Source organism: Montipora foliosa, chromosome 12, assembly GCF_036669935.1.
Source record: "Montipora foliosa isolate CH-2021 chromosome 12, ASM3666993v2, whole genome shotgun sequence".
NCBI lineage: Eukaryota > Metazoa > Cnidaria > Anthozoa > Scleractinia > Acroporidae > Montipora > Montipora foliosa.
Window position 1 is genome coordinate 17,138,770 of NC_090880.1, and position 26,613 is coordinate 17,165,382.

At 39.1% G+C, this 26,613-nt stretch overlaps 3 protein-coding genes across 5 annotated transcripts in view; 2 read left to right on the top strand and 1 right to left on the bottom strand.

Annotated features, from left to right (window-relative positions):
• Positions 1-5,228, bottom strand: part of LOC137978399 (uncharacterized) — an 11,765-nt gene extending 6,537 nt beyond the window's left edge. For all 3 annotated transcript variants that reach the window (XR_011118154.1, XM_068825295.1, XM_068825294.1), the window contains exons 1-3: positions 5,093-5,228; positions 1,029-1,168; positions 1-61 (exon numbers count right to left, since the gene is read on the bottom strand). The exon at positions 1-61 is cut by the window's left edge and continues 62 nt beyond it. Coding sequence is in view for 2 of the 3 variants with exons in the window: in XM_068825295.1 (XP_068681396.1) it covers positions 1-61; positions 1,029-1,168; positions 5,093-5,116 (225 nt within the window). In the remaining variant the exon portion in view is untranslated. The remainder of the gene's footprint in view (positions 62-1,028; positions 1,169-5,092) is intronic.
• Positions 5,229-14,232: 9,004 nt separating this feature from the next.
• Positions 14,233-16,668, top strand: LOC137979307 (steroid 17-alpha-hydroxylase/17,20 lyase-like). The gene has a single exon (XM_068826544.1). The coding sequence runs from the start codon at positions 14,303-14,305 to the stop codon at positions 15,788-15,790; it is 1,488 nt and encodes a 495-aa protein (XP_068682645.1). The 5' UTR covers positions 14,233-14,302; the 3' UTR covers positions 15,791-16,668.
• A 149-nt stretch (positions 16,669-16,817) lies between these two features.
• LOC137979306 (steroid 17-alpha-hydroxylase/17,20 lyase-like) lies at positions 16,818-19,046 on the top strand. Its single transcript, XM_068826543.1, has one exon. It carries the CDS (start codon positions 17,123-17,125, stop codon positions 18,608-18,610), a length of 1,488 nt encoding a protein of 495 aa, XP_068682644.1. The 5' UTR covers positions 16,818-17,122; the 3' UTR covers positions 18,611-19,046.
• The last annotated feature ends 7,567 nt before the right edge of the window (positions 19,047-26,613 follow it).

Below are 26,613 nucleotides of genomic sequence, written 5' to 3' on the forward strand. Positions count from 1 at the left end.
GCTGTCTAATGGGCGAGCCAGCATCTGATTGTCTTTGAAATCTGTTGGAGTCAGGTTTAGTCTGAAAATTAACACCAAGGAAAATGTTTCTTTTGTGAAATTCACAACTTAAATATTGACACTTGATCTCGTTTATGAGCTCACATATCGTTTAACCTACATGTAATATGGAGACCATTTGCGTAAAGTATTGCCAAGCATTCATAATTTAATGAAAATTTAATACAAAATTTATTCCATTCATGCTTGTGGATAAGAGACTGGTAATATGGCCACCTTGGTACTATACGCACCTCGTTGTCTATTTACCATCTCATCCCCAATGCACACTCATGGAATAATATTATTGTTAAATAATCAAAAGAAACTGACAAACAGAAAAAATAAACGAAACTGTAAGGCTCAGGCTTTCAAACAGCCATGGTTCTTTGTAGTTCTTATTCTAACCATGACCCACTGTCACTGTGAAGAATTCAGCTGAGTCTTTTTTGTTGGTAGAGCCTCAGGCTTTGTGGGGCTCAGGTCATGGATTAAAAAACAAGGCCAGAATAACACTTAAAACAGAGTAAGAATTACATGTACATAGACGATATAGTAATGAGGCCTGGCTTGTTTCCTTGTACAGTGTATGCCAAAATTAAATCGTTCCCTCATAACCAAGCAATGACGGAGAGTGAGTTTGATATCGGGTTGATGTCGCAGACTGCTTTGCATTGTATAGTTCTTTGAAAACAGCAATGCAAAGTAACTTGTGATTTCAAACCGGTATCAAGGCCATTCCCTTTCATGGCTTGGTCATCGATCAAAGTAAGACACTTTTTCCTGTCTTTCAAAGGGAATAAAAAAGTGAATTCTCAATCAAAAGGTTCTAAAAAGTACAGAATATAATTTTGAGAACAATAATTGAGGTGAGAGGTACTTAAATAAACCAACCTCTGGCATTTATATACAATCTCTTCTTTCTTTTCTTTTTTAATATTACTCATCTATATAAATCTTTTGTTTTTGTGCATGTCATGGTAACATACCTTTTTGTTATTTCCAGATTCTTCTTTTTGCACGCACCAATCACAAGCTGGCAAAAATTGTCAAGAACTGTAACATTTAGCCCTTCAAGCTTGATCAGCAAGCTATAGCATGCTAATGGTGTATTCAGGGATGATCTAACCTTCAAAAGAAATTACAAATTAAATAACCTTTTAACAAACAACTCTTTATTATTTATACTAATAATAATAACTTATATGCACATAACCAAATGTTTACTTACAAACAGACTGAGTCATAAAAATATAATGTGTATTTTTTGGTTGAGAATTACAGGTAAGTTGCAATTGAGTCCACAAGGTCCTCAAAGCTCAAACAATGACTATTATTATTACCGGTATTATTATGCAGTATGTAGTACGTAAGTATGCTTACAAATATAAGTAGGAAAAGGCACTATTGTGTAACAATCCCTACTGTTAAACCTATTTACAAACCAATTGGTAATAACTAACGAACCAACATTTGAGAAAGGAACAAGAGTTTATATTCCTTAATAACTCGTCGAAACCTTGAATGACCTTGCTATGTTTAGGGTGTACGATAAAACTGCCTTCTGCATATTAAAGAAAACCTGGTTCCCTCTATCCAAACCTAAAAACTTCCTAACTTTCTCCGCCGTCTCCATAGAGTAGCCTCCTAGTACATCAACTATCACATTAAACTGTGTGATAGTGTGGCCGGGGAACTGTTGGCGCATCTCCCATCTCAACGGCGCATACTTGTCAGTTTTCTCCTGTTCCTTCTGTTCTCTGTTGGAAACCCAAGGGCAGCTCATCTCAATAAGGATCACCTTCTTCTCCTTTCTGTCCACAATTCTCGCATCAATTCTGTTAGCCCTGACTTCCGTATTTTCAGCAAATACTGGGACATCCCAGTACGCGCACGCTCGGTCATTCTTGTACTCGGGTTTAGGTGAGACTGGAGAGTACCAAGGGGGGATACACTGGATAAGATCTAAGTTTTTCAGGAACTCGAAGAAAAGGATTTTCAAGGCTGCATTGTGTCTCTGCATGTACTTAGTCTGTGCCAAGGTACCACATCCGCTAATCACGTGGGCCATAGATTCAGACCCTTTTCCACACATACGACACGTGGTATCCGAGGTGGTCAGCGTCTTCGTCTTGCTCTGGTGGTACAGCTTAGTATGACCTATTATTATTATTATTATTATTATTATTATTATTATTATTATTATAAGGCCTCACCATCCTGTTCTTATTATTATCATTATTATTAGAAGGCCTCACCATCCTGTTCTTCCTCGGTAAGGCATTAGGTACCTACCAGAATATGTTGCGCTTCAATTTTCTTATTTAATTTTTTTTAATCAGTTCAATTTTGATTTTCCTTTGTTTTGAGATTACAGTATGATAATGAATATGAAACGAAGAATTAAAAATGGAACAGAAAAATAATTATTTATAAACCAAAGAAAAATAATCATGTTAACTGCAACATATGTACACCTTATACATACAGAAAGTACTGAAACTAAATATTAAATAGAGTGGTTTTGAATAGACCTAAAACAACTTATGAGTCAGATAAAGACTGAAAAAGGAGTTTAAGCAAGAAATTCTCATTTGAAGATCATTAGTTGTTTTATGAAGAAAAGTTGAAAAAAGTTCTTCCATGCAACTCTCTTTAATATAAGTTATTGGTCTTCACTTGAACATGGAGAACCAACAGTGACTCGATGTGACAGTCTAAACATGTCAGTCGTCTAAACATTCAGTCTAAACATTCGCAGTCGTCCAGTCCTCCCTGATGACTAAAAATCTGTCTGGATGAGTATCTAAAGGTCGTCTGTTGGACGAGTGAAGTTTTAATAAATGTCTTTTGACGAGTGCCATCAAATGTTATAATTAATACAGAATGTACTTTGCATTCTGATCGCTTTTCAATACTTCGATGGAAACTTCCAGAAAATAAGGAATAAACACCCAGCTTTCCTCAGCATTGAAACAACATATTCGACCCTGCTGTATTTTCCATGAAATGATTACAGGCTCAATTTTCATGTATCTAACCGCTGGCATGGTTGTTAGCAAGTCGTTCGATCAAGTTGTTTTAATTAGCAAACAGCAAAGGGTGACCCGTGGTCTTAGCTGATAATGTGGCGTTGTTACAAGGTGTTTCACCACCTCCAGCAAAAAGGAAAACAAGTGGAGCAGAACCTGTTGATTTTGAACAGGAAAGACACAAAATCGTGGTACATGTAGCATTTCAAGGAAGACACTAGACACAAGCATCGGAACTTTGAAAGCTACATTCAAACTTGTACATAGCAGATATAGACCACTGTAAATTGGGTTCCCACGATGCAAAAAACAAAATACTCCAGCGTGAAAATTCGTAATTTCTGACAAGAGTGTAAGATAAAATGCGAAATGCTCAAGTTACAAGTAATTTTATTGACCATTTTCTTCTGCATTTTTGCCCAGGAAACCCAACATTTGTCCAGGCAAGTATAGCATAAGACGTACTAGCCTGGCTGACGACTTTGATAAAAAATGAATGTGGATCCCTGCATGTGATAATTCTATTCCTTAAATTAAGCCCATAGAAATTCCATCATCCATATGGAACATATAAATTTGAAGATACCCAGACTGTGCAAAAAAGCTCCAAGAGGTAAAAACGTTAATGTATTCAGTTACCATTTCAGGTTAAAAAAGGACTAAAATTAAATTCATTAACTGCAATCTGAAATTAAAGTATAATCAAATGAATAAATAATTTAAAGCTTGTAAGATAAATGTGTTTCTGCCCATTACTTTGGCCATTAATGTATTGACAACCGGTAGATGGTATTACTGTGTGATGCAGTTCAAGTAAAAGTCCACAAATCATCCTCTTACTCACAGAGTCTACAGTTACGTGTTGACGCACCTAGTCAAAAGCTATAGCTTTATAGAAATTTTTAATTAAGCAGGGGTCTCCGTAAAAGCCAGTTACTGAAGATTTACATGTACTGCCGCCTATAGGGCCTCTTTACACCATCTGCTTAGCCAATGAGCATACTTGCTTCACATTCCAATCGAAAATGCCTATTTCACAATCACCAGCAGATTGAGCTGATCCTAATGTCAAATGACTACATTTAGTAAAATGAACCCTTAAAATAAAATGATTTGGATGAAAATGTTCTCATCCACCACATACAGTGTAGACAGACATACACATAGATCAGTCTTCTAGAAAGCTCAGAGCCACAACTAAAATTAACCCATTGACTCCCAGGGGTTCCCCATTGACGAGTAAAATCGTCTGGCGTTAGACAGAGTAAAATACTAAGTCTGGCCGGTTTCGGCCGGTTTGGATGTCAATGGGTTAATACTGATTAGAAAATCTTGCATAAAACACGGCTTCACCAGTAGAAAAAATTAGAACAAGAATGGCTGTGTCAAAAAATGGCATGGGGACTCGGGTATGCAGAAATATGGGGACTAAGGGATATGGAAACATGAGGACTCTAAGGGACAGAAATCCTTCAATGTTTTCTAAGTATGGCTACCCTCTTGTGTTTAATCTCCCAATTACTTCAACTCATGCAGATAAGGTGTCAACAATAAAGATGATGTCTATCTATCAAAATAATGTCGTAGTCCGAGTGGGGTTCCAAGACTGGCTCACATGATTATGCAGCTTTCATGAACCCAGCTGCAGCACTTGGCAAAACCATCTTGCATCTCATTTGCACCTCATTAAAACCAAAAGAGCACATTGTATCATACCTCGCTCTTTCCTTTAAAAACTAAATTAATTTCCCGGAAAAGAAATCGATTTTTCAATTAAAGCAAATTGAAATTGTTGAAATTCAATTGAACAACCGTGATCTTGCAGCATGAAGCGGGCTTTGCAGTGATGTCTCAAAAAGGCTTATGTGTATGATGCCACGTTATCAAAAACAGTCGTAAGTCAAAGGGACTTTCTGCAATATTCCCGCACTTTGTTGAAGGTTTTTGATTAAAACATCCCACATAATTAGATATAGTGATCTGTACATGACAATTCTGACTTGTTTTCCATGTGACCTCACCTTCATGTAGTTCAGAAGAGACATAGCATGAAACCGTACCCTTGATAGTCTTGACAGGGCCTTACTATTAAAGAACTAAAATATAATTACTCGATAGACATGAGCTTGCACTTTTTGGTCGCCATATTGATACTTGGAACAGGAAACACTGGGACCGACCCATTCTCGTCACCAGATCCTCGGATCTTATGTCTGCGCATGACACTTACTCATGCGCAAAAGAGAGGAACTGTGGCCCATTGTGAGATTGGGACTTACAAAAAACGGATTGGGTTGTCCGGATCGATGGATGGATGAGAACTTTATTTATACATGGTAGTTCTATCCGAAATACTTTAAAAAAGTAACCTGTTCTACCTAGAAACCGTGCATTACAATACAAATTACAATAATAATGTAAAATTATCGCGCCACCGCGCACCGGTGGCTCAGTTGGTTGAGTATCGGGCTGTCATGGGGGAGGTCGCGGGTTCGAACCCCGGCCGGATCAACACGTAGGATCTTAAAATAACTGAGGAGAAAGTGCTGCCTTTGTAATTTCATCTGCAAATGGTTAGCCTATAAACAGTAGGCCCCGTCTCACAAATCAGTAGGCCGTCCCCCGTCAGTATTCCGTCCCCGGTCAGTAGGCCCCGTCTCACAAATTTATTTTATGTTCATAAGTTCCCTGTGGGACGTTAAAGAACCCAAACACTATTCGAGAAGAGTAGGGGATAAAGTCCCCGGTTTTGTGGCTGTCCTGTTCTCTCCAGCAAAAGTGGCCGGCTTGGCGGTGATGTCTCCAAAAAGGCTAGTGGTGTATGAGGCCAACTAAGCAGAAACAGCCACAAGTCAAAAAGGGACTTTGCCGAGTGCTGCAACATATAGATGTAGATGTGTAGAAAATTAAGAACAAACCCTCAAAGATTATCAATTAAGTTAAGCGTTGCCAATGCAGATAGTAAACGACTTCTGCGAGTCTAAAACATAGGTCACATTCCACAGGTCACCCGTTGCAGGTCATTGCTTTACCTTTCTGAAAGTAACCCAAAACCTTTAGTTTGTCTAACCCCAGGCGTAAAAACCAACCTTAGGCCTAGGGTTAGCCAAATTAAGGGCTTTGGTTACTTTCCAAAATGTAAAACAATGACCTGCAACGAGTGACCTGTGGAATGTGAATTGTGTTTTAGACCCGCCTGACTTAAGTTTAGGCTTAAACGATCTAAGGAAGTCTCCTGCTTTAAACTACACGAAAGAGCATTCCATACATGCAAAACTGTTTTGTACTGATTAATTTGTTCTAGTTGTGGGTAGTACAAGATCAGTGTTAGAAGATCACGGAAGGCTATATATAATCACTTGGAGTCTTATGAAAGGTAAACATATCCGAGAGATAGGAAGGGCACAATCCATTATCCATTTTAAACATCATTATGGCTTTGTGTTGGTGTCTCATCTCAGCGAGCGATATCCAACCAAGCTCACTACGAATTTCAGCAGAGGGTTTTGAGTGCAAAGCACTATTGAGGATTCGTGCTGCCCGATTTGAAGTTTTTTAAGGTTCGAAGATAAAGTATCGCCTATCCCATCCCAGACTATACAGCAATAACTAAAATAAGCTTCAAGTAATTACTGCATACAAAAAATACTCCAACACTTTGTCACATCTTATTAGTGAGAGTAAAAAAGAATATTTCATTTAAAATCTCAATTTGCTAGACATAAGGGGAATTTAAAATATACTTGGACGCTTATAGATAAAGTTATTCAGAGGAAAACTAAAGACCAGTTGCATCCTACTAGGATTGTACATGGCAATAAGACCTACACAAAATCGCTTGATATTGCCGAGCAATTAAACACATATTTTGTAAATGTAGGCCCTAATCTTGCTAATAAATTAAATGATGATCCAACTATAAGTCCTCCTCAGTATATATTTTACTCCCACCCTCTTCTTCTTTTGTTATGTCTCCATTGTCTGAGCTTCAGCTTTTTAATCTATTTGCAAGTCTGGACGAAAATAAATCTCATATAAATATACCTAATAAATTTATTAAAATTTATGAAAATTTACAACGAATCCATCGAGACAGGAATTGTCCCAGATATATTCAAAAATATATGTCAAGAATAACCCCAGTTTATAAAAATGAAAGTGTTTGTGAACCTGGGAATTACAGGCCGATAGCTGTTATCTCTTCTTTTAGCTAAGTTTTAGAAAAATTAGTGTATGATAAATTGGCTTCCTTTCTTGAAAAACAAAGTATCTTATTCGAATTTCAATTTGGCTTTAGAAAGGGTCACTCCACCGAGCATGCAATTAACGGAAGTATAGACCTTTTAAAACTGCTCTTAATCACAACATGCTAACATGTGGTATTTTCTTAGTTTTCTCCAAGGCCTTTGACACTATTAACCACCAAATCCTTTTATCTAAAATGTTCAAATATGGTGTACCCCATTCACATGGTTTTCTAGTTATGTTAGCGGACATAAACAATATGTAAAAATTGGTAATGTTGAATCCTCTTTGAAACCTTTTACACGTGGGGCCCCTCAAGGTTCAACTCTTGGACCGTTACTCTTCCTATTATATACAAACGACCTACCTTACTCATCATGTAAACTTAAGTTTAGAATTTTTGCGTTTACAAATGCCTGTCTATTCCTCTTAAAATATTAAAGACTTGGAATCAACTATAAATGAAGAACTTGTGAATGTTGTAAGGTACTGTACTGTGAATAAGCTATCTATCAACTTTAAAGAGACCAGTTTTATGATTATTGCATCAATTCGGAAAAAGGTATCTATTAACGTAACAGCTTGTGATATTCAACAGAGAAGTGATATTTAAAAGTATTTAGGAATTTCTATCGATGATACTTTAAAATGGGATACCCAAATACAGCATGTTAATAATCGATTAGCAACGAATCTGGGCATGCTTAACAAACTTCACTATTATGTCTGTATAAGTACTCTTAGGCAACTCTATTATTACCTCATCTACCCTTATATTTCATATGGTTTGATCAATTGGGGAACTGCAAGCCAAAGTCGACTTCAACTGTAAAAAGAAAACAAAACAAATGTAATCGGTCCATACCGTTGCTTCCCAAAGAGAAACTACTCGAAATTCACACTCTTCACAATGTATTCAATATTAGTGGGGTGCAGGGGTGGCGCAGTGGTGAGAGCACTCGCCTCCCACCAATGTGATCCGGGTTCGATTCCCAGACTCGGCGTCATATGTGGGTTGAGTTTGTTGGTTCTCTTAGAACTCTGCACCGAGAGGTTTCCTCCGGGTACTCCGGTTTCCCCTCTCCTCAAAAACCAACATTTGACTTGATTTACTTTCATTGTTAATTTCAGTTTACAGTGTCCCCAATTAGCGCCCAAGCTCGAACGACGAGACACTTTAATAAAGTTCCTTTCCTTTCCTTTCCTTTTAGTGGCCATCTCGAAAGCATTTGCCACTACGCACTTTTCCACTTTTTCTCACTCAAGTATAATTAGTCTGTCTCCTTCTTTCTTTTAATTGTTATGTCCATTATTTATTTTCTGAAATAGTGAATAATAATAATAATAATAATAATAATAATAATAAATAATAACAACTTTATTTCATCTATCAAAACAATTACTAAATATTTACAATTTTAAACTATATATCGAAATTAGTTAAAAATTTTGAAAACTAAATTATATCTTCACGATAGAAAACTATTTACGATATGTGAATAATTTAAAAATGGGAAAAAAACAATTAAGCATCTCTAAACGTAATGAAAAATCTAAGCCTAAACTTATGAGTAAAACTGTAGACCAGCTACAGCAAGAGTGAAGTCTTCTGAGACCTCACGTGATTTCGAAGGATATCTAGAGCCTCTGACGCATCTGTGTACAGTTCTTTTAAGAACTGTACACAAAAATATAGCAAATGAGAGCTGTATTCGTAGCCAGGAAATAATGCTGGCGTAGGGTTCATTATTCTTGCTCGAAAGCTCATTTGCTTATTTTATTTTAATAATAATAATAATAATAATAATAATAATAATAATAATAATAATAATAATAATAATAATAATAATAATAATAATAATAATAATAAATCTTATATAATGTTACAGGATTTTTCCTAAAGAAAGAAATGGCTTAACCCTTCTAATAACTTGTACATTACAGGTAACCTTAGTATACTTTGAACTGTGGCTGTTCCTAGTCAGGAATTCATAAATATTTAAACCTAGACATTTAGTAGTCCTAACTCTGTGTAAAGCTACTCTGTTAATGGATAATGATATGTCACCTATTAATCTTGCAATTCTCTGCCGTGAACCAATCACCATAAACTCAGTCTTCAACATATTCAATGAAAGCTTATTGTAGCAGAGCAAGGCAAATATTTTACCGAGATCATTGTTCATTTCGTCTTCAAGTTCAGGCAAATTTATGGCAGAAAACGTGAGGTTGGTGTCATCAGCAAAAGACTTCCCAATACTGAAATCTAAACACTTTGGCAAATCGTTCATATAAATAAGAAAAGGCAGTGGACCCAGTATAGACCTATTCGGAACCCCACAAGATATGACACTTTTGCCAGATGACGCACGGTTTGCTACACAAAACTGCTGCCTACCCGTTAAATAAGATTTAAACCAAGCTAAGATCAGACCTTGAACTCCACAATGCTTCAACATTTTTGATAAGATATCATAGTCAACAGTGTCAAAGGCCTTCTTTAAATCGAGGAATATGACAACGCTAACCATTCCTCTATATATCTATGTTGAAACATCAATGATTATTCATGTCGAGGAGACCAGTCACCGTTGAATGAAGTAGTGATCTAAACCAAGATTGACGAGGCTCAATGAGCTTATTGTCCATAAAATATGCGTACATTTGTTCATACACAAGTCTTTCAAAAACACGAGCTATGGTTGGAAGTACTGATATCGGTCTGTAGTTGCTTGGATCACTTCGTTCACCACTCTTAAATAAAGGGAAAATCGTAGCAAGTTTCCAATCAGTGGGAAAAGTATTCGACTCCATAGAGAAATTGAAAAAGTCAGCCAAGGTCTGAGAAATTGCAGGAGCCGCAAGCTTTAGCAATTTGTTAGATATTTACTCCTGTAATTTGCATTAAAATATCCGAGGATTTGACCGTTTTGAGAAAAAATTTGGAGTTCATCCCTCTCAGAATATCCAATGGATCCATAGTGTTACCCATAGTAGGAATTTCTAAGGGAAGTCTAGGACCAACGTTGGCAAAATGATTTTTAAAGCACTCTGCAGTTCTCTCGGAATCAAAAATGGACCCAAGATCTGTCTTGGGTTTGCAGTCGAGGGCTTGCACAACTGTCGAGAACTTTCCCAGCTCCCCGAGTGTTTAGATGAGGCTATGGAAACACGGAAAAAAGTCCTTTATTGCTTTAAAAAAAAATTCTCAAAGAAACGGACAAACGAAGGAAAAATGCTGTTTGTTTACTTCTAGATTGAAACAGATTTTCTTGATACACGCTCATATTTCCTACCAGTCAATCAAAACGCGCGTATGACAACACATAACCAATCAAAATTCGTGTGATGTCACAGCCTTGTTTCTAAACACAGCTATTGACCAATGAGAGTGCGCATACTATCCTAATTATTTTATAAAGATAGATAGATAGATAGATAGATAGATAGATAGATAGATAGATAGATAGATACGTGAAGAACACAAAAGCAACGGAAATGGATCTCAAAGAAAAAGCTTTGGCTTTCCATCCCAATTGGTAATGGTAAGGGCGTGACAAAAGATAAAATATGTTGATTCGGTTCACTCTGTTTGTCATATTTCGAATTATTTTTGTCATCTTTATGAAAACAACTCGCATATCGTGAACAGCTGATATGAAATATCAACCCACATATGCAAATTAATATTAGTTAAGTTCTAATCATTTGGAAGACCATCAATCAAACAAAGACAGAAAAATCTTACAAAAACCTTTAACACCCAAAACCTTTATTGAAACAAACAACATATTTGCTATTAGATGGAAGAGAAAAACTCCCATTTTATTGCGTGCGTGCAAACAAGCCGTGACACTCCGTGTCAAAAACCATATACAATTAAATAAATTCCCACCACTGTTCAGGATCAAACCCTTTACTGAAGAACCCTTTCCTTGAAAAATGAAGCAACAAAGGACACCAAACTTTGTTTCAAATAATTCTTGACTAACAACAATTATTTATTCATTTCCAATGGTTTCTTACCTGGAGACTGTGCAGAGTTGAGTACAAATAAATGTAAATAACCAGATAACAGAGATCACAGATCCACTCACGGTGTTCGACTCGTTCTTTGATATTCAACCAGAAAAAGTTACCAGAGAATTTTCCATTTGATTTCAGTGTGGTACATAACATCACATTTAGTAAAACATTAGAAATACAGCACACTTTGATACGGTTCGACGGGCGAAAGATGTAACTGTTATCGAAGTTCATTACTCGTGGCTTTCAAGATTCCAGATATTACTTTATTCAGCCCCTGTCTTGTTTATCCAATTGACGTTCCATTCGTGAGCTCCATAAGGGTATAGTTTGTTTAAAGATCCACTAAAACGCCATTCGCGTTTCAATGACTTCGACGCCATTGCAGGTTAATTAAATATTCTACTGTGTACACAGTACAAAATCTACACATTTCTGCTAACTCCTGAGACCTACCAAAAGTACGCGCAGAAGAGACTACCCACAAAGACAATACTTTGCAGGGGAATGACAGGAAAGACCTATTGTGCAACTTTTCCATTTTTCCGACACTGAAAATAAAAAACAGGGAAATTCAACTCATGTCTGACTGGACCCAGTTAAAAAGACAAAAAAAACAAACAAACAAACAAACAAAACATAACAACAGAAAAAAAAGGCCGACATCTCCAGTGAGTCCTAGGCTCAATGGTAAGAGCATTCGACAGGTGTTACGGAGGTCGAATTGCCAAGGGGCTGTTTACTTGAGAAAACGCGCCTTAGCGGGAGTTGCATACTGGGATACTTATTGATTTTCTATCGTGTTTACATAATGCCTACGTGATTTCATATCGTATTTAAGGCACACTTGACGTTGTTTAAATACAATACATAAGAGAGAGGAAAACAAACATGGCGCATGCGCTACCCGTTCTAGTCCACCAAGAGGTTAATTTCACACCGAAACGAAACTGTTGCAGGATTTCGTACCAAAATGAAATTGATTCTCACTCCAGTGCAAAAACCAGGGTGAATTCGCGCCGGTATGACTCATTCAGCTTTGACATTTTGTGGTGGTATAATGTTAATAGCTGATCCGTGAGAACGAACCGCCTGCGCGAAATTCGCGTTAGTATCATATAAACACCACCTACTACTAAAGAGAACTGGGCTGTGTTGATTTTGTGTTGCTTTGTGTATGTGTACCAAATAGTCGCCCGTACCTACCCACTATGCAACCTAACGTTAATTAACTCAGAAGTTATTTTTAAACAACACAACTCAAAGATTAGTGACAAAGGTGCCCTATCGAGCATACAGCAAGTTACAACAACAGCGATTAACTTTGAAAAACTGTTAGGGGATACCCATCACTGCCTTTTTTGAATTCGCAAAGCTTCCTTCTTTGTCTTAAGTAATTATTCAGGTTTAGGTTTTGCGTCATTTGGTTGCCAGTTTTGGCTAAACCTCGTAACATGTCCCCTTTAATCCTACCTCATACTGAAAACCCCTCGTTTTCAAGCCTTTTTTAGCGATCAAAGTCTCTTTCTGAACCTATTAATTAACCTGCTCCTATACAGCTATACCTTTCATTATCTCAGCTATACCTTTCATTCAGCCCGAGCAACTCTTTGTGTCAAGATGCTTCTGTGAGTGCCATGGAGGCCTGCATTGCTGACATCAAGAAATGGACTCAGCACAATAGTCTTATGTTGAACGACGATAAAACTGACTTTATTATGATCGGAACTCGTCAGCAATTAGCTAAAGTCAATGTAACTAGCATACGAGTGGGAAATCATCTGATAACCAAGTCCAGATCTGTTAGGAATCTGGGTACTTGGTTCAATGTTACATTTGATATGTCCCAACATGTGACCAATCTTTGCAGTGCATCATTCTTTCAGTTACACAATGTAAGACGCATAAGAAAATATTTAACGCAAGAAGCGGCCGCAACACTGGTGCACTCTTTTGTCACATGCAGAATCGATTACTGCAATAGCTTATTGTATGGTCTACCTGACTACCAGTTATCCAAGCTTCAAAGGCTCCAAACCTCGGCCGCCAGATTAGTTTATGAGGAAAGTAAATTCTGTCACATTACCCCATTATTGATGAAACTTCATTGGCTTCCCATAATCTACAGAATCAGGTTCAAAACAGCACTTTTAACGTACAAGGCAATCAGTGGCTTAGCGCCGTCCTACATAAGTGATCTTATTTCCATTAAGACCGGTGCAAATTACTCTTTGCGATCTGGCAACGAATTACTTTTAAATTTTCCTTTACGTAAGTCTTATTCTACACTTGGTGACCGTTCTTTTAGTATGGCTGCCCCTCACGTTTGGAATTCACTTCCTTCCTTCATTAGGAAAGCCACCACAATTAACAATTTTAAGAGTCAACTTAAAACTTATTATTTTAAATTAGCATATTTTTAGTTTACAGGAATTAACAATTTTATTGGCACTTTGAATTCATGTAATTAATCTTAAGTTAACTTACAAATCTATTTATGAACATATTCTTAGCTTATATGAACTGATATATTTTATTGGTATTTTAATTGATGTTAAGTGCATGCGATCATTCTGTCATGAAGCATGCGCTATATAAGTTTTTAAGTTATTATTATTACAGTAATTCACCTCAATAAAAGCCAAGTCCGTCGACCGGAATTTAAATAGAGTTCAGAGTTTGTGGCATGTTTATGTTTCATGAAATGCGCGGCACGTTACGGAAATCTCGTGGATTTCTAATTGTGTGCAAGGTAATTGCCTCTTAAACTTGACTGCAATCGATGAATTTTTGAACTTATCAGCAACAATATCGGCCAGATAAGATACTTGAATTTGAATAAATCATGAGCTGTTGCAAATTACAGCCTTCCACTTGTCAACAAAGCCTTTTGAATATGCAAAAATTTCACCCACGGCCGATGATTTGCAAAGTTTGGGGTCAGCTTTGGAAGCACAGTCATGGTTGAAGAAGTGCTCTGGGCTATTTTGGCCATCATTTTGCTTGCAATGGCTTTCAATGGATATCTTAAGGCGAAATCTTTGCCTCCAGGTCCTTTTCCTTTACCGATTATCGGAAACTTGCTCAAGGTGGCCACCGATTCACGGCATATTGACTTAATGAAGATGGAAAAACAATATGGCCATGTCTTTCGCTTATATCTTGGAAGCCAACTCGTTGTAATAGTCAGCGGCGAGGAAGCCATCAAAGAAGTTCTTGTCACTAGATCGGGCGAATTCGCTGGGCGTCCAAACGTTTACACTGGAGAGGTTTATTCGCAAGGCAAAGCTATCGCAATGACAGATTATTCTCCGCAATGGAGACTTCATCGCAAAATCACTGTCTCTGCACTGAAAACGTACATGAAAGAAGTTCTGAACGAAAGTAAGGTTATCGAAGATGAGTTCGATCTGCTTTTGACGAGAGTGAGTCTATGGAATGGCAGACCCCATGATATCGCAAGAGAGATTCGGCTGGCTGTCATGAACGTGATTTGCGCTTTGGCTTTTGGTTCCAGATATGAGCTGGATGATCCCGAGTTTTCACGGATACTTGAGATGACCACCGCTGTAGCGAAGATGCTTGCGTCCGGTAGCCTGGTGGATGTGTTTCCTTGGATGTGGTTTTTACCTTTCAAAGCCACCCAGGCACTAAAGAGGAGCGGTCAGGAAAGAGATGAACTGATTGGAAGAATTTACTGGGAACACGTTCAAGCTAATAGGGTGCAGCATCCAAGAGATTTGGCAGACACCTTGATAAAGGCAAAGAAGGAGGCTGAAGACGAAGACAAGTCTGTGAAAGGGTTTCTCACGGATGAGCATCTCATCTTCACTCTTTCTGAAGTCTTTATGGCTGGGTTGGAAACAACTTCAAGTACCCTGTGTTGGATACTTCTATACCTGATACATTACCCAAGTGTTCAAGACAGGGTGCACCAAGAACTGGATGAGGTTATCGGAAACAGTCGCCTTCCAGACCTCGCTGACAAGAAGAACCTGCCGTATTTGGAGGCTACGATTGCAGAAAGCCTGAGGGTCTCGTCTCTGGTCCCTTTGGCCGTTCCACATAAGGCGACAGTGGACACAAGTCTACAGGGTTATCACATACCAAAGGGCACGACAGTACTTGTCAACTTATGGTCTCTTCATCACGATCCAGAGATCTGGGATGATCCCAATGAGTTTAAACCTGAGAGATTCCTGGACGACAATGGCCTTTTCCAGACACCAAAAGCGGGTGTTTTATTACCGTTTTCAGGAGGACGTCGCGTTTGCTTGGGAGAGTCATTTGCCCGAATGCAGCTCTTTTTTGTCTTGGCACGATTGTTGCACAGCTTCAAGTTTGAGAACCCGCCAAGTTGTGATCTTCCCACTCTACAGCCTGATGTAGGAATTGTCCTCATGCCACAGTCCTTTAAAGTTTGTGCGGTCAAGAGGCACATATTTTGAGACCCTTCCATGTTTTGGTGACGCACATTTCACATTTTGACACATTATGTTTGACATTTTCTACTAACTAAGGCGGTCAGTAAAATAATTCACACGTTCTGGTCATGCAGCGTTCATTGTAATATCTAATTTGATTTGAGAAAAACACCTGGGTACCTGAGAGCTATTTAACGAACATTTTAACCGTCAGTGAGTCATTTATTCTGCATTTTCACCATGAATATTTGCCTGTGCATAACACAACTATACAAACTATATAGTCAGTATTTTTCACAGGTAAACAGACGATGTTTAGAGTAACTCAAATAAATCACCCTGTGCTTCCAATTTCCTTATTCTTGCACATAAACGACAATATTCGCAGCAATTTCATATCCTTGGAATAAAATTTCATGGAGTGTCTAGCAATTCGGGCCTGCCAAGGGAGAGGAACAAAGTTCGATTCCCGACCAATGCAATATACTTGCAGTAGAATAAAGTACCATTCTAGCTTAATGTAAGTTATACACACTTTTAATATTACATCCTCTATAAACCAGATTACGCTTGTCCAAATGTGACAAATACTATGGTTGACAATTTCATACGTCCAACGGTATCTCTATTAGTTCTCAGATATTTACGTCAAAACAATTTTTCCCTACAAATGCAACTGTGAAAAAAAATCACGCTGACTTTCTTATTTTCGCACCGTATTCGCGCGAGCGGGTCCGCAAAGAGCAGAACAGCGCTGGTAAGAGCACACAGATGATTTTACAGATTTTAGAGCGATCCTTCGCCGTCGTCCTCGAAAGCCGTTTTATTAACGGCCAAATACTCTTTTTCAAGAACGCCAAACATTACCATAATAATAAATGCTATAGAGCTTTTCATAAACACACGGACTCGTTTTTGTTTTTTCTCTGTTGTCAATAACATTTGCCGTGAAAGTTAATGTGCTTAAAATCCGTCACAACGGAAAACGATGAATGTGAACATGTCATGACATGTTAACCCGTTCCGATACAGTGACTGGCATCAATGAAACACAAAACGGTCCACTGGATTTTATTATAAACTTTTATTTTTTTGCGAAAGGCATATTACGTTCGTCGGGAATTTCTTATATCGATTTCTAATTCTACGCAAGGTAGCCGGTGTGTAATTTTTATTGTAATCGATTAATTTTCAACTTTATCAGCAACTGCATCGGCCGGAAAAGATGCTTAAATTTCATTAGATCATTACAATCACAGCTTATCAACAAACCCTTTTGCGGCATGAAATTGAATATGCAAAAATTTAACCCATCAATAGTTTGCCCAATTTGGGATCAGCTTTGAACACAAAGTCATGTTTGAAGAGCTGCTCTGGGCTACTTTGGCCTTCATTTTAGTTGCATGGGCTTTCAATGGATATTTTAAGGCCAATTCTTTGCCCCCAGGGCCTTTTCCATTACCGATTATCGGAAACTTGCTAAAGGTGGCCGTCGACTCACCGCATATTGACTTAATGAAGATGGAAAAACAATATGGCCATGTCTTTCGCTTATACCTTGGAAGCCAACTCGTTGTAATAGTCAGCGGTGAGGAAGCCATCAAAGAAGTTCTTGTCACTAGATCGTCCGAGTTCGCAGGGCGTCCAAACGTTTACACTGGAGAGGTCTATTCACAGGGCAAAGCAATCGTCATGACAGATTATTCTCCGCAATGGAGGCTTCATCGCAAAATCACTGCGTCTGCACTGAAAAGATACATGAATGAAATTTTAAAGGAAAGCAAGGTAATCGAAGACGAGTTCGATCTGCTTTTAAAGAGAGTGAGTTCATGGAATGGGGAACCTCATGATATCGCAAAAGAGATTCGGCCTGCTGTCATGAACGTGATGTGTACAATGGCTTTTGGTTCTAGATATGAACTGGATGACCCCGAATTTTTACGGATACTTGAGATGATCACTGGCGTGGCGAAGATGCTTGCGTCCGGGAGCTTGGTGGACGTGTTTCCATGCCTGTCTTTCTTACCGTTCAAATCCATCCAGACTGCAAAAAGGAGACGTGAGGAAAGAGATGAACTAATTGGCAGGATTTACAGGGAACACGTTCAAGCTAACAGGGTACAGCATCCAAGAGATTTGGCAGACTTCTTGATAAAGGCAAAAAAGGAGGCTGAAAACGAAGACGATTCTGTGAAAGGATTCCTCACTGACGAGCATCTCATCCTCTCTCTTTCTGAAGTCTTTATGGGTGGGTTAGAAAGCACTTCAAGTACATTGTGTTGGACACTCGTATACCTGATACATTACCCACATGTTCAAGATAAGCTGCATCAAGAGCTGGATGACGTCATCGGGTATAGTCGCCTTCCAGACCTCACTGACAAAAAGAATCTACCGTATTTGGAGGCTACGATTGCAGAAATCCATAGATTCTCGTCTCTTGCCCCTTTAGCTGTTCCACACAAGGCTACAGTGGATACAACTCTGCAGGGGTATAACATACCAAAAGGCACGACAGTGCTTGTCAACTTATGGTCTCTTCATCACAATCCAGAGATCTGGGATGATCCCAATGAGTTTAAACCTGAGAGATTCCTGGACGACAATGGCCTTTTCCAAACACCAAAAGCAGGTATTTTATTACCGTTTTCGGGAGGGCGTCGCGTTTGCTTAGGAGAGTCACTTGCCCGAATGCAGCTCTTTTTGGTCTTGGCACGCTTGCTGCACAGCTTCAAGTTTGAGAATCCACCAGGCTGTGATCTTCCCACTCTACAACCTGATGTAGGAATTGTCCTCATGCCACAGTCCTTCAACGTTTGTGCAATCAAGAGGCACGTATTTTGATATCCTTAATACATTATGTTTCGGTGACCAGCATTTCGCATTTTGACACCTTTCTTTTATATTCTCTACTAACCAAGGACGTAAATTAATTCTCACGTTTAAGGTGTTGTGGCGAACGCGAGCACATGGCGATGACTGAAGTGCAGTTTTCTCGCCTAGCTAAGCACCAATGCAGTTCATGCCTGTCAAACAAGTCCTCGGACTTGATGCGAATTTTATATGCAGAAGGAGTAATGTTGAAATAATCGGAAATGCTCTTTTCTCTGAAGGATAAGATAGTGAGTTCTGATGGTGAAACGATCAAACAGAATTTCTTTAGATATGTCGTTAAATTACACGGAGAATATTGGATATAGGTCAGTCGAACGACAACACATCTCATTTGCACCTCATTAAAAAACAAAAGTGCACCGGCATTGTAGTATTCCTCTTTCCTTTAAAAACTGAATTAATTTTCTGCAATTCCGCATGTCACTCCATTTTTTCAAGCAGATGCATACTTTGATAAGGTTGAAGTGGCTCTGGGGGACAAATGCAGGTCCAGCATTTCAGGCATTAAAACGACACCGTTCTGGATCATGAAGGTAACTGGAGTCGCGCAAAAAGCCTTTTCTGCTCATCTGTTAGAAAGAGAATAAGGCCCGATCCAAACGCCGCTCCGCTTATGTGCCGAACCTAGCTCAATAAAGTTTGACTAGAGAGCGACTTTGGAGCGACGGCTGATTCATACGCCGTACCTGGGTCGAACCAAAGTGAAATCCATACAATGGTAAAGGGGCCTTGGTACAGGTAAAACTTCAGAGTGTATTCTATTAAGATTATAAATTATCACAATTTATGCGTTAGGTTCGGCACATGACAAGAGCGCCTTGTGAATCAGCCGCCGCTCCAACGTTGCAAGGTGCGACAGACGCTGCCGAACTTAACGTTTTTAGCCGCTCCAAACCTAACCTGCCGAACCAAATTGATTCAAACGCCGCTTTTCTGCCGCTCTTAACTCATCAGTTAGGTTCGGCGCATGAATGGAGCGGCGATTGGAACGGGCCTAACAACACCTCATTTGCCCCGGATGTCGCCTGTGTACGACGGTCAGAATGAACAATACCCTCTTTGGGCAGAAATACGTAAATGTTATTATTCACTCAAGCGTGACTAAGTATCAACAGAGCTATAAGTGAGCAACAACTTGTGCCTAACTTGTAAGCACCAGTAAAGTGCTGAACGGACATCCACTTTTCCTCTCGTAATTGGCCGATATGCATGTCCCAACAGAAACATATTCGGCAAAGACTTTGGAACATCCAATCTTAAAGCAAGCATTCCAAACCCAGGAAGATCGAACGAGACTCTGCTCGCAGGGTACTCAGACCCGGACCTTCCACCAGAACTGCTCTTAATCTAGGAAGGGAAAAAACACATTCTAGTCATTTAGAGGCACAAGAAGACTTGCTGCAGATGTCTTGGTGCTGGTCACGCTTAAATGAATGTCTAAATTCCCCGAACTACAAATAAAAAACGGCAAAGACACATAAGTGGGACTTTCAACCACACATCCTCGGGAATAACGAGAGTAAAATAGCAAATAGCAGTTCTGCGGCGGGTGGAGCTGTTGCGCCGTGGACCTCCACAGCCTAAGTCCTTGCCCTAATCCTAATCCCAACAAACGAACCCTAAAACTTAACCCCAACCTTTCATCCAAACGAGTTTGGATGCTATATTTGAAGTTTTTGCCTCTTTTTTTTCACATGATGTTACTGCCGTAGAGTGATCAGAAAAACAACAACGGCGCGAGTATTATTTCTTGAATATTCAATAACTTGAACGGGACCGATACCATTGATTGCGCTCACACTTGAAGTCCTCATTCTTTTCTATGAGAATATTTAATAACCTGAACAGGATCATCATAATTGATTGCACATATACAAACCACACAATGAGCTATGTCCACACGCCTGAATGACAACAAATTTGAGAACGCTTATGACAATACGATATTTGCGAGAAAGAGTTCTCTCAAGTTAACCAAACAAATGAACGACACAATACGTAATCGTAGCCTGTGGGAGTGAGTGATTACCTTATTCCAAAAAATTGTTTTGGAACAATTTATGAAAAAAGCATTCTCCATAGAAGTGCGCTGGAGCACTGATAGAGGTTTTGCACGGTAGCCATGTTGCATGGCAGGAAAAATGAAAATGTTTTGCATTAGAAAGAACATTTGTTCCCATAGCAAAAAGAAACTATTGTTCCTGCCATGCAACATGGCTGCCGTGCAAAAGCTCTATTGGGGACACTGTAAACTGAAATTAACAATGAAAACAAATCAAATCAAATGTTGGTTTTTGAGGAGAGGGAAAACCGGAGTACCCGGAGAAAATCTCTCGGTGCAAAGTAGAGAACCAACAAACTCAACCCACATATGACGCTGATTCTGGGAACCGAACCCGGACCACATTGGTGGCAGGCCAGTGCTCTCACCACTGCACCATCCCTGTAACCCTAGGATAACAGATGGTCAAAGAGGTATATACTACAGATGGTCAAAGATGTATGTACTACGCTATGACAGTTGCATTTTCGAATTATTATACAGTCAACAGAACATTGCGTTTCTGATTGCTCAATGACGAAAAATTAGGTTATGAAATGCGATAGAGTTTATACAATGCAATACGGAAGTTGCTATGGAAATACAGTGGTGAAGTAATTTTGTGGAGTATACAACCAATGGAAAATCTTATGAACGTGCTCGTTCGGGGGCGGAAGCTGAATAATTGGACCTCGGTTATTCATTATTCTTAGGGTTTTTTCTTTCAATTATTCATTATACTTTTAAGTTCTTTTTGATTATTCATAAATGACACCAATTTTTAGAACATTATCCGAAAACACCACCATAACACCATAACGTGGTTATAAGACATTGCAGCAAAACGAAATAAATTCTGTACATTCGACTATAAACTTAATTCTCAAGGGGATGATGTGTCTCCAAAAGCAGTGCTTTGCCAGTGGCTATTTTCACAAATTTGAATTCAGAGCCTGGCCTGCACAGCATAGCCTGGTTGGTTGCGGAACTTTTTAAGTTCCTAGAGCCGACATCAAGTTACTGTTTTTTTTTTTTTTTAATGTGCCTATACATACAGGTAACTCAGGCCCGTAGGCGGGCATTTTTTTTTGAGGGAGTGTGCGATCCAACGAGACGGACCAAAGGGGCTTGCACGGGCATGCTCCACCGCGGAATTTTGAAAATTAGGTTTTCCGAGACTGCATTTCATGCGTTTTGAAGTATGATATTATTCAAACTTTTGAACTTCAAAATTGACTTTTTTGGCGCAGAGACTACTTCACGTATGTATTTTACAGTTTTAGAGAATAATGTCAAGTTGAAACTCCGTATTACTCACTGGCTTTATCCTAAATTCATGTTCTTTCGTGGTAAAAATTGGTATTAGAAAGTGCTTGGTTTGCGCTAGCTTGATACCAGCTGACCTGCCGGTCGACCGCTTTGAACGCCCGCGCCTCCTTTTGGGTAACCTGGAACGTGAGCTGTACAAAAAAAAAAATTTAAAAACCATTCAGGTTTAGAAACATAAAATGGAAAGTTCCAAAAAACAAAACAAGGTGAACTTAATATCGCTTTACCGTCGGTCACGACTCCTCTTTTTCTCTGATTTCTTGCTTTTCCCCATTCTACACAATTCAGTATCCAACAATTACATCATTGATAAGCCGACCCTACGTACACCGTCGTTGACACACTGACACCAATTTGGACATCAGGCAATGGCCGTTTTTATACCAGCTAGAGACGCCGCATAATCCGTCCAGACGAATTATACTTCTCTCATGTTATCCATAGTAGTGTAAAGACGGGACAAACCGTGAAAGACGCATAATCTCTCTGCGACGAACTTGGGCAAATATTTTTTTCTGCGTAAGTGAAAAGGCAGGCAAAAGACGCATAATGCGTCTGGAAGAATCATCCACTTTAGTTTGTCTTCCAAGAAGCACTAAACTGGAAAGTTCGTCCAGATGCATAATGCGTTCCGTGCCCGTCTTCACACTAGACGAATATCTAAGTTGAAACGTTCAGACAGAAAACGATTCAAGAAGTCATTACGACAAGTTGTTTGGCAGATTCTACAATAGTACCAGTCTGACCTGAGTCTGAAGCTTCGGAACAGATTTGGAAGGAGTCTTTTGTAGTTTGTATGCAGTTTTCTTTAATTTCCTAATTGCCGACTGATTTCACGAAAACAGAAATTTCATAGTATAAATATAAAGCCCCTCTCAAAAATGTATCAAAAACTATGTTACAGGTTGAATTAAAATTTAATATAATTTAATTTCAACCTACAATACTCGTCACATTTGTTGGAACACCTATCCCCGTTTCCCCCTTCCTCCAATGTTGATTTCCACAACTACTAGTAGTCGCCCGAAAAATTCTCACACAACATTGAAATGGGGAAAGGGGGATGTGGTATAAAATACGATCTTGTAACACGATGATTCTGACCATTCGCTAAGTGTTCCAACTAAATATGTCTAGTATTGTAGGTATCGGAGAGGCTGAACATTTACGCACGCATGCGCTGACGGAATGTTTGAAGACGAGACGAGAAAAACATGCAGTACCTCCAGACGTGGCGCTGGAGCGTCGTACCAAACGAGTCATCCCGGGATTTCGGCCCGTGCGATCGCTTTTGGACGCAGTTGGCCCTTCGCTGCTTTCTGCTACCGACCTCGCCTCCCGGTACGGCATTGAGGGAGGGATATGTCGGCCCCTAAACCATATGAGACAAATCCCACGCCTACTCACAGCTCCAAACCGCCCTTGTCACTACAATTTAACGTAAGATTTCGATGGCTTATATATTCAAGAGAATAGTCATTTTATCTGTCATATGGTAAGCACTGGAGTCGCAGATTACAAAGTGCACGCATGCGCCCTGCCGAAGGTAACATACATGCATGCATAAAACTTTATTTCATCTCGAATTTCAGAATAATATCTTCGACACATTACAGCCAACATACATGATATATACAGATACATAACTAAATATTAAATAATATTTAAAGATATATTAATCAAAACGAAAAGCCGCTGTACAAAATCCGGCCCGGATTAGTTCAGTGGTACGGGAAAAATCAGGTAGCGCATTTCGCAACGTACTTAGTAAAAACGTAAGAAAAAGAACTAAGACCATAACTGGTTGTTCTAGGTTTATTGAGGGACAGAATGTAATTTCCACGAACATCATGCTTAAGAAGAGAACGGGAGAGAAAACGTATTTTTCATATATGCAGGACAAGCCTTTTCTTTCTTTAACTACTTTTATACAATAATATGAGGAAATTTTGAATGCGCTTATTGCATAGAGATGTTGAGTTTTGAAAAGCAGTGAGCTTATTATCAGAATTTTTCATATTTGATATGAATTATAAGTTAAATTTTTCATATGTGATGTATATCTGTAAAGGCAAAAGGTATTTGAAGTAAGAAAAGTTCTGAAACCGAACTAATCACTATCTAAAGTAAACCACCTGATGCACACTGTACCTCTTGAAAGTCGGTTACAGAAGCTCAGTCTGTAACTACTGGGAAAAAAGGGGGCTTTCTCATTTCTGTAAAGTTAAATAGATCAATTCAATGGAAGTGTAGTTCAAGTAGATTTCTACTTAAAGCAAAGACTAAATCTCTTAGTTTCATTGTTCCTTGCTCAGTTAAGATACATGTACAGTTGCAGCTGCTGCATTGATTGCTTAATATTTCTTCGTTCATTTCGCTTTTTGACTAAAACTTAAGTAGACAGTTTTCAGAACCGAATAACCTGGATTTTGTAGCGCAGTGGCCATTGGCGGAGATAACATGTGGCCAAATAGATTTCAAATTGCGTATGTTGTAACTTGCGTAGAAGATTTCCTATAATCAGAAAGGCGATGAAATGTAATCTACATTTACTACTCACCTGGTTTACGAGTGTCAATGGGTTCGTTCTTTTGGCAACTGCTGCTTTCCTTTCTCTATTCCTTTACAAAGCCTACCTTCACTGGTACAGCTGTATGTGAGACACTGCAGAACAGTGATTCACATCTATATAAAAGAAAAAATTCCTGGACAAGAGGGGGAGGGGTGCAGGGGCCCGCTGGGCCTACCCCTAAATCTACCCTTGATCATTGTGTTTACGAAAAGACGGTCACGTGAGGAACTGTTGCAAAAAGGCCTATTCCAGAAATGGAGTATTTAACGTTGTAGAATTTGCACTCGGCTGTCAGTTGTAATTGCCGAACTGAAACCGTACGAAATACCAAAAAGCGAAAAACCGCTTGTTTTTTTTTTCGCCGAAAACCCAATGCTAAAAATAGAAAAGTCGCAAGAGATACTAAGACCGAAAAACCAAAGTTTTTCAGCGCAAAAACCGCAAGGGGCTGTAATGATTCGATGGGGGAGAAAATCAGCAACACAGACTCGCTAAACACAACTATATTACAAAATGGCGGACCCTACAGAATGCTACTACCCAGTCCCCGTTCACTCAAAGAAGCTAACGTAACACCTGTTAATAAAAAAGACTCTAAGGAGCTTGCTTCAAACTATAGACCTATCTCCCTTTTGTGCCTGGTAAACAAAGTACTTGAACGCTGTATCTGGAATAGTCTCTACTACCATATAAAAAACGTCATCACCCCATTACAACACCGTTTCATGCAAAATCGCTCTTGTGTTTCTCAGTTACTGTCAGTCCTACATTCCATTGGAAAAAATCTCGAGAACAACCTTCAAACAGACATCTTGTATTTGGACTTTGCCAAAGCGTTTGACTCTGTGGACCACACCATCCTCCTTGAGAAGCTTGAGAGATATGGAGTAGTTGGACATCTACATAATTGGTTCAAGAACTATCTGCAAGATCGGCAACAACGAGTTGTTGTGGATGGATTCACCTCCAGTTGGGCCACCGTAACCGCCGGAGTGCCCCAAGGAAGTCTGCTTGGCCCATTACTCTTCATTATCTTTATTAACGACCTGCCAAGTGCCTTGCCTGATGGTTCTCTGACAGCCCTTTACGCAGATGACATCAAGCTTTATGGAAGTATCTTATCATGTCCAGGTGCAGATAAAGTGCAGCAAGCTTTAACAAATCTAGATTCCTGGAGTCTTCACAATAATATTAATTTCAACTCATCAAAGTGCAAGGTCTTAACAGTGACGCAGAAGAAAAATCCAGTGCGTTTTGACTACCACCTTGGCCACGTTGACTTAAAACGCGAGAACGAGGAGAAAGATCTCGGTGTCATGACAACAAGCAAATTAACGTGGGAAACTCAAGTTCTCATGGTCTCTGCTAAAGCGAATAAGCTACTCGGTCTTCTTCGTCGCACTTGTCCCATGTTGACCGACGTCAAGGTTAGAAGATCCTTGTACCTGGCACTAGTGAAGTCCCAAATGAGCTATGCAACTGAGGTGTGGTCTCCCAGCCACTCAACTCTAAAACAGAAAGCTGAAAGGGTTCAGAGAGGAGCTACACTACAAATAAAGCAAGGTGAACTGTCCTACAAAGAAAGACTGATTCATCTGAATTTGCTGCCGCTTACCTATGACCGCGAGGTCAAGGATTTAGTATTTCTTTATAAGGCTTTGTATGGCTATATTGACACTGATATTAGCTTTATTAAGAGTGTTAGTCGCGGCCATACTTGACGATCTCAATCAAGTGATATAAAGTATTTGGAGACGCCTTTCTGTAAAACAGCTACCTATCAGTCCTCCTTCTTTAATCGCAGTATTAAATTATGGAACCTCATATGTAAATTAATTCGGCCCTACGACTCTCTAAACATAAAGACTTTTAAGAACAGTATAACTAACTTGTACAAAGATGAATTAGCTAATGTCTTTGACCCCGACAAACCATGCTTATGGGGTCTTGCACGTAATTGTGGATGCCACTGGCAACAATAGTTTAATATGCATTTCTTAAGATTTTTAC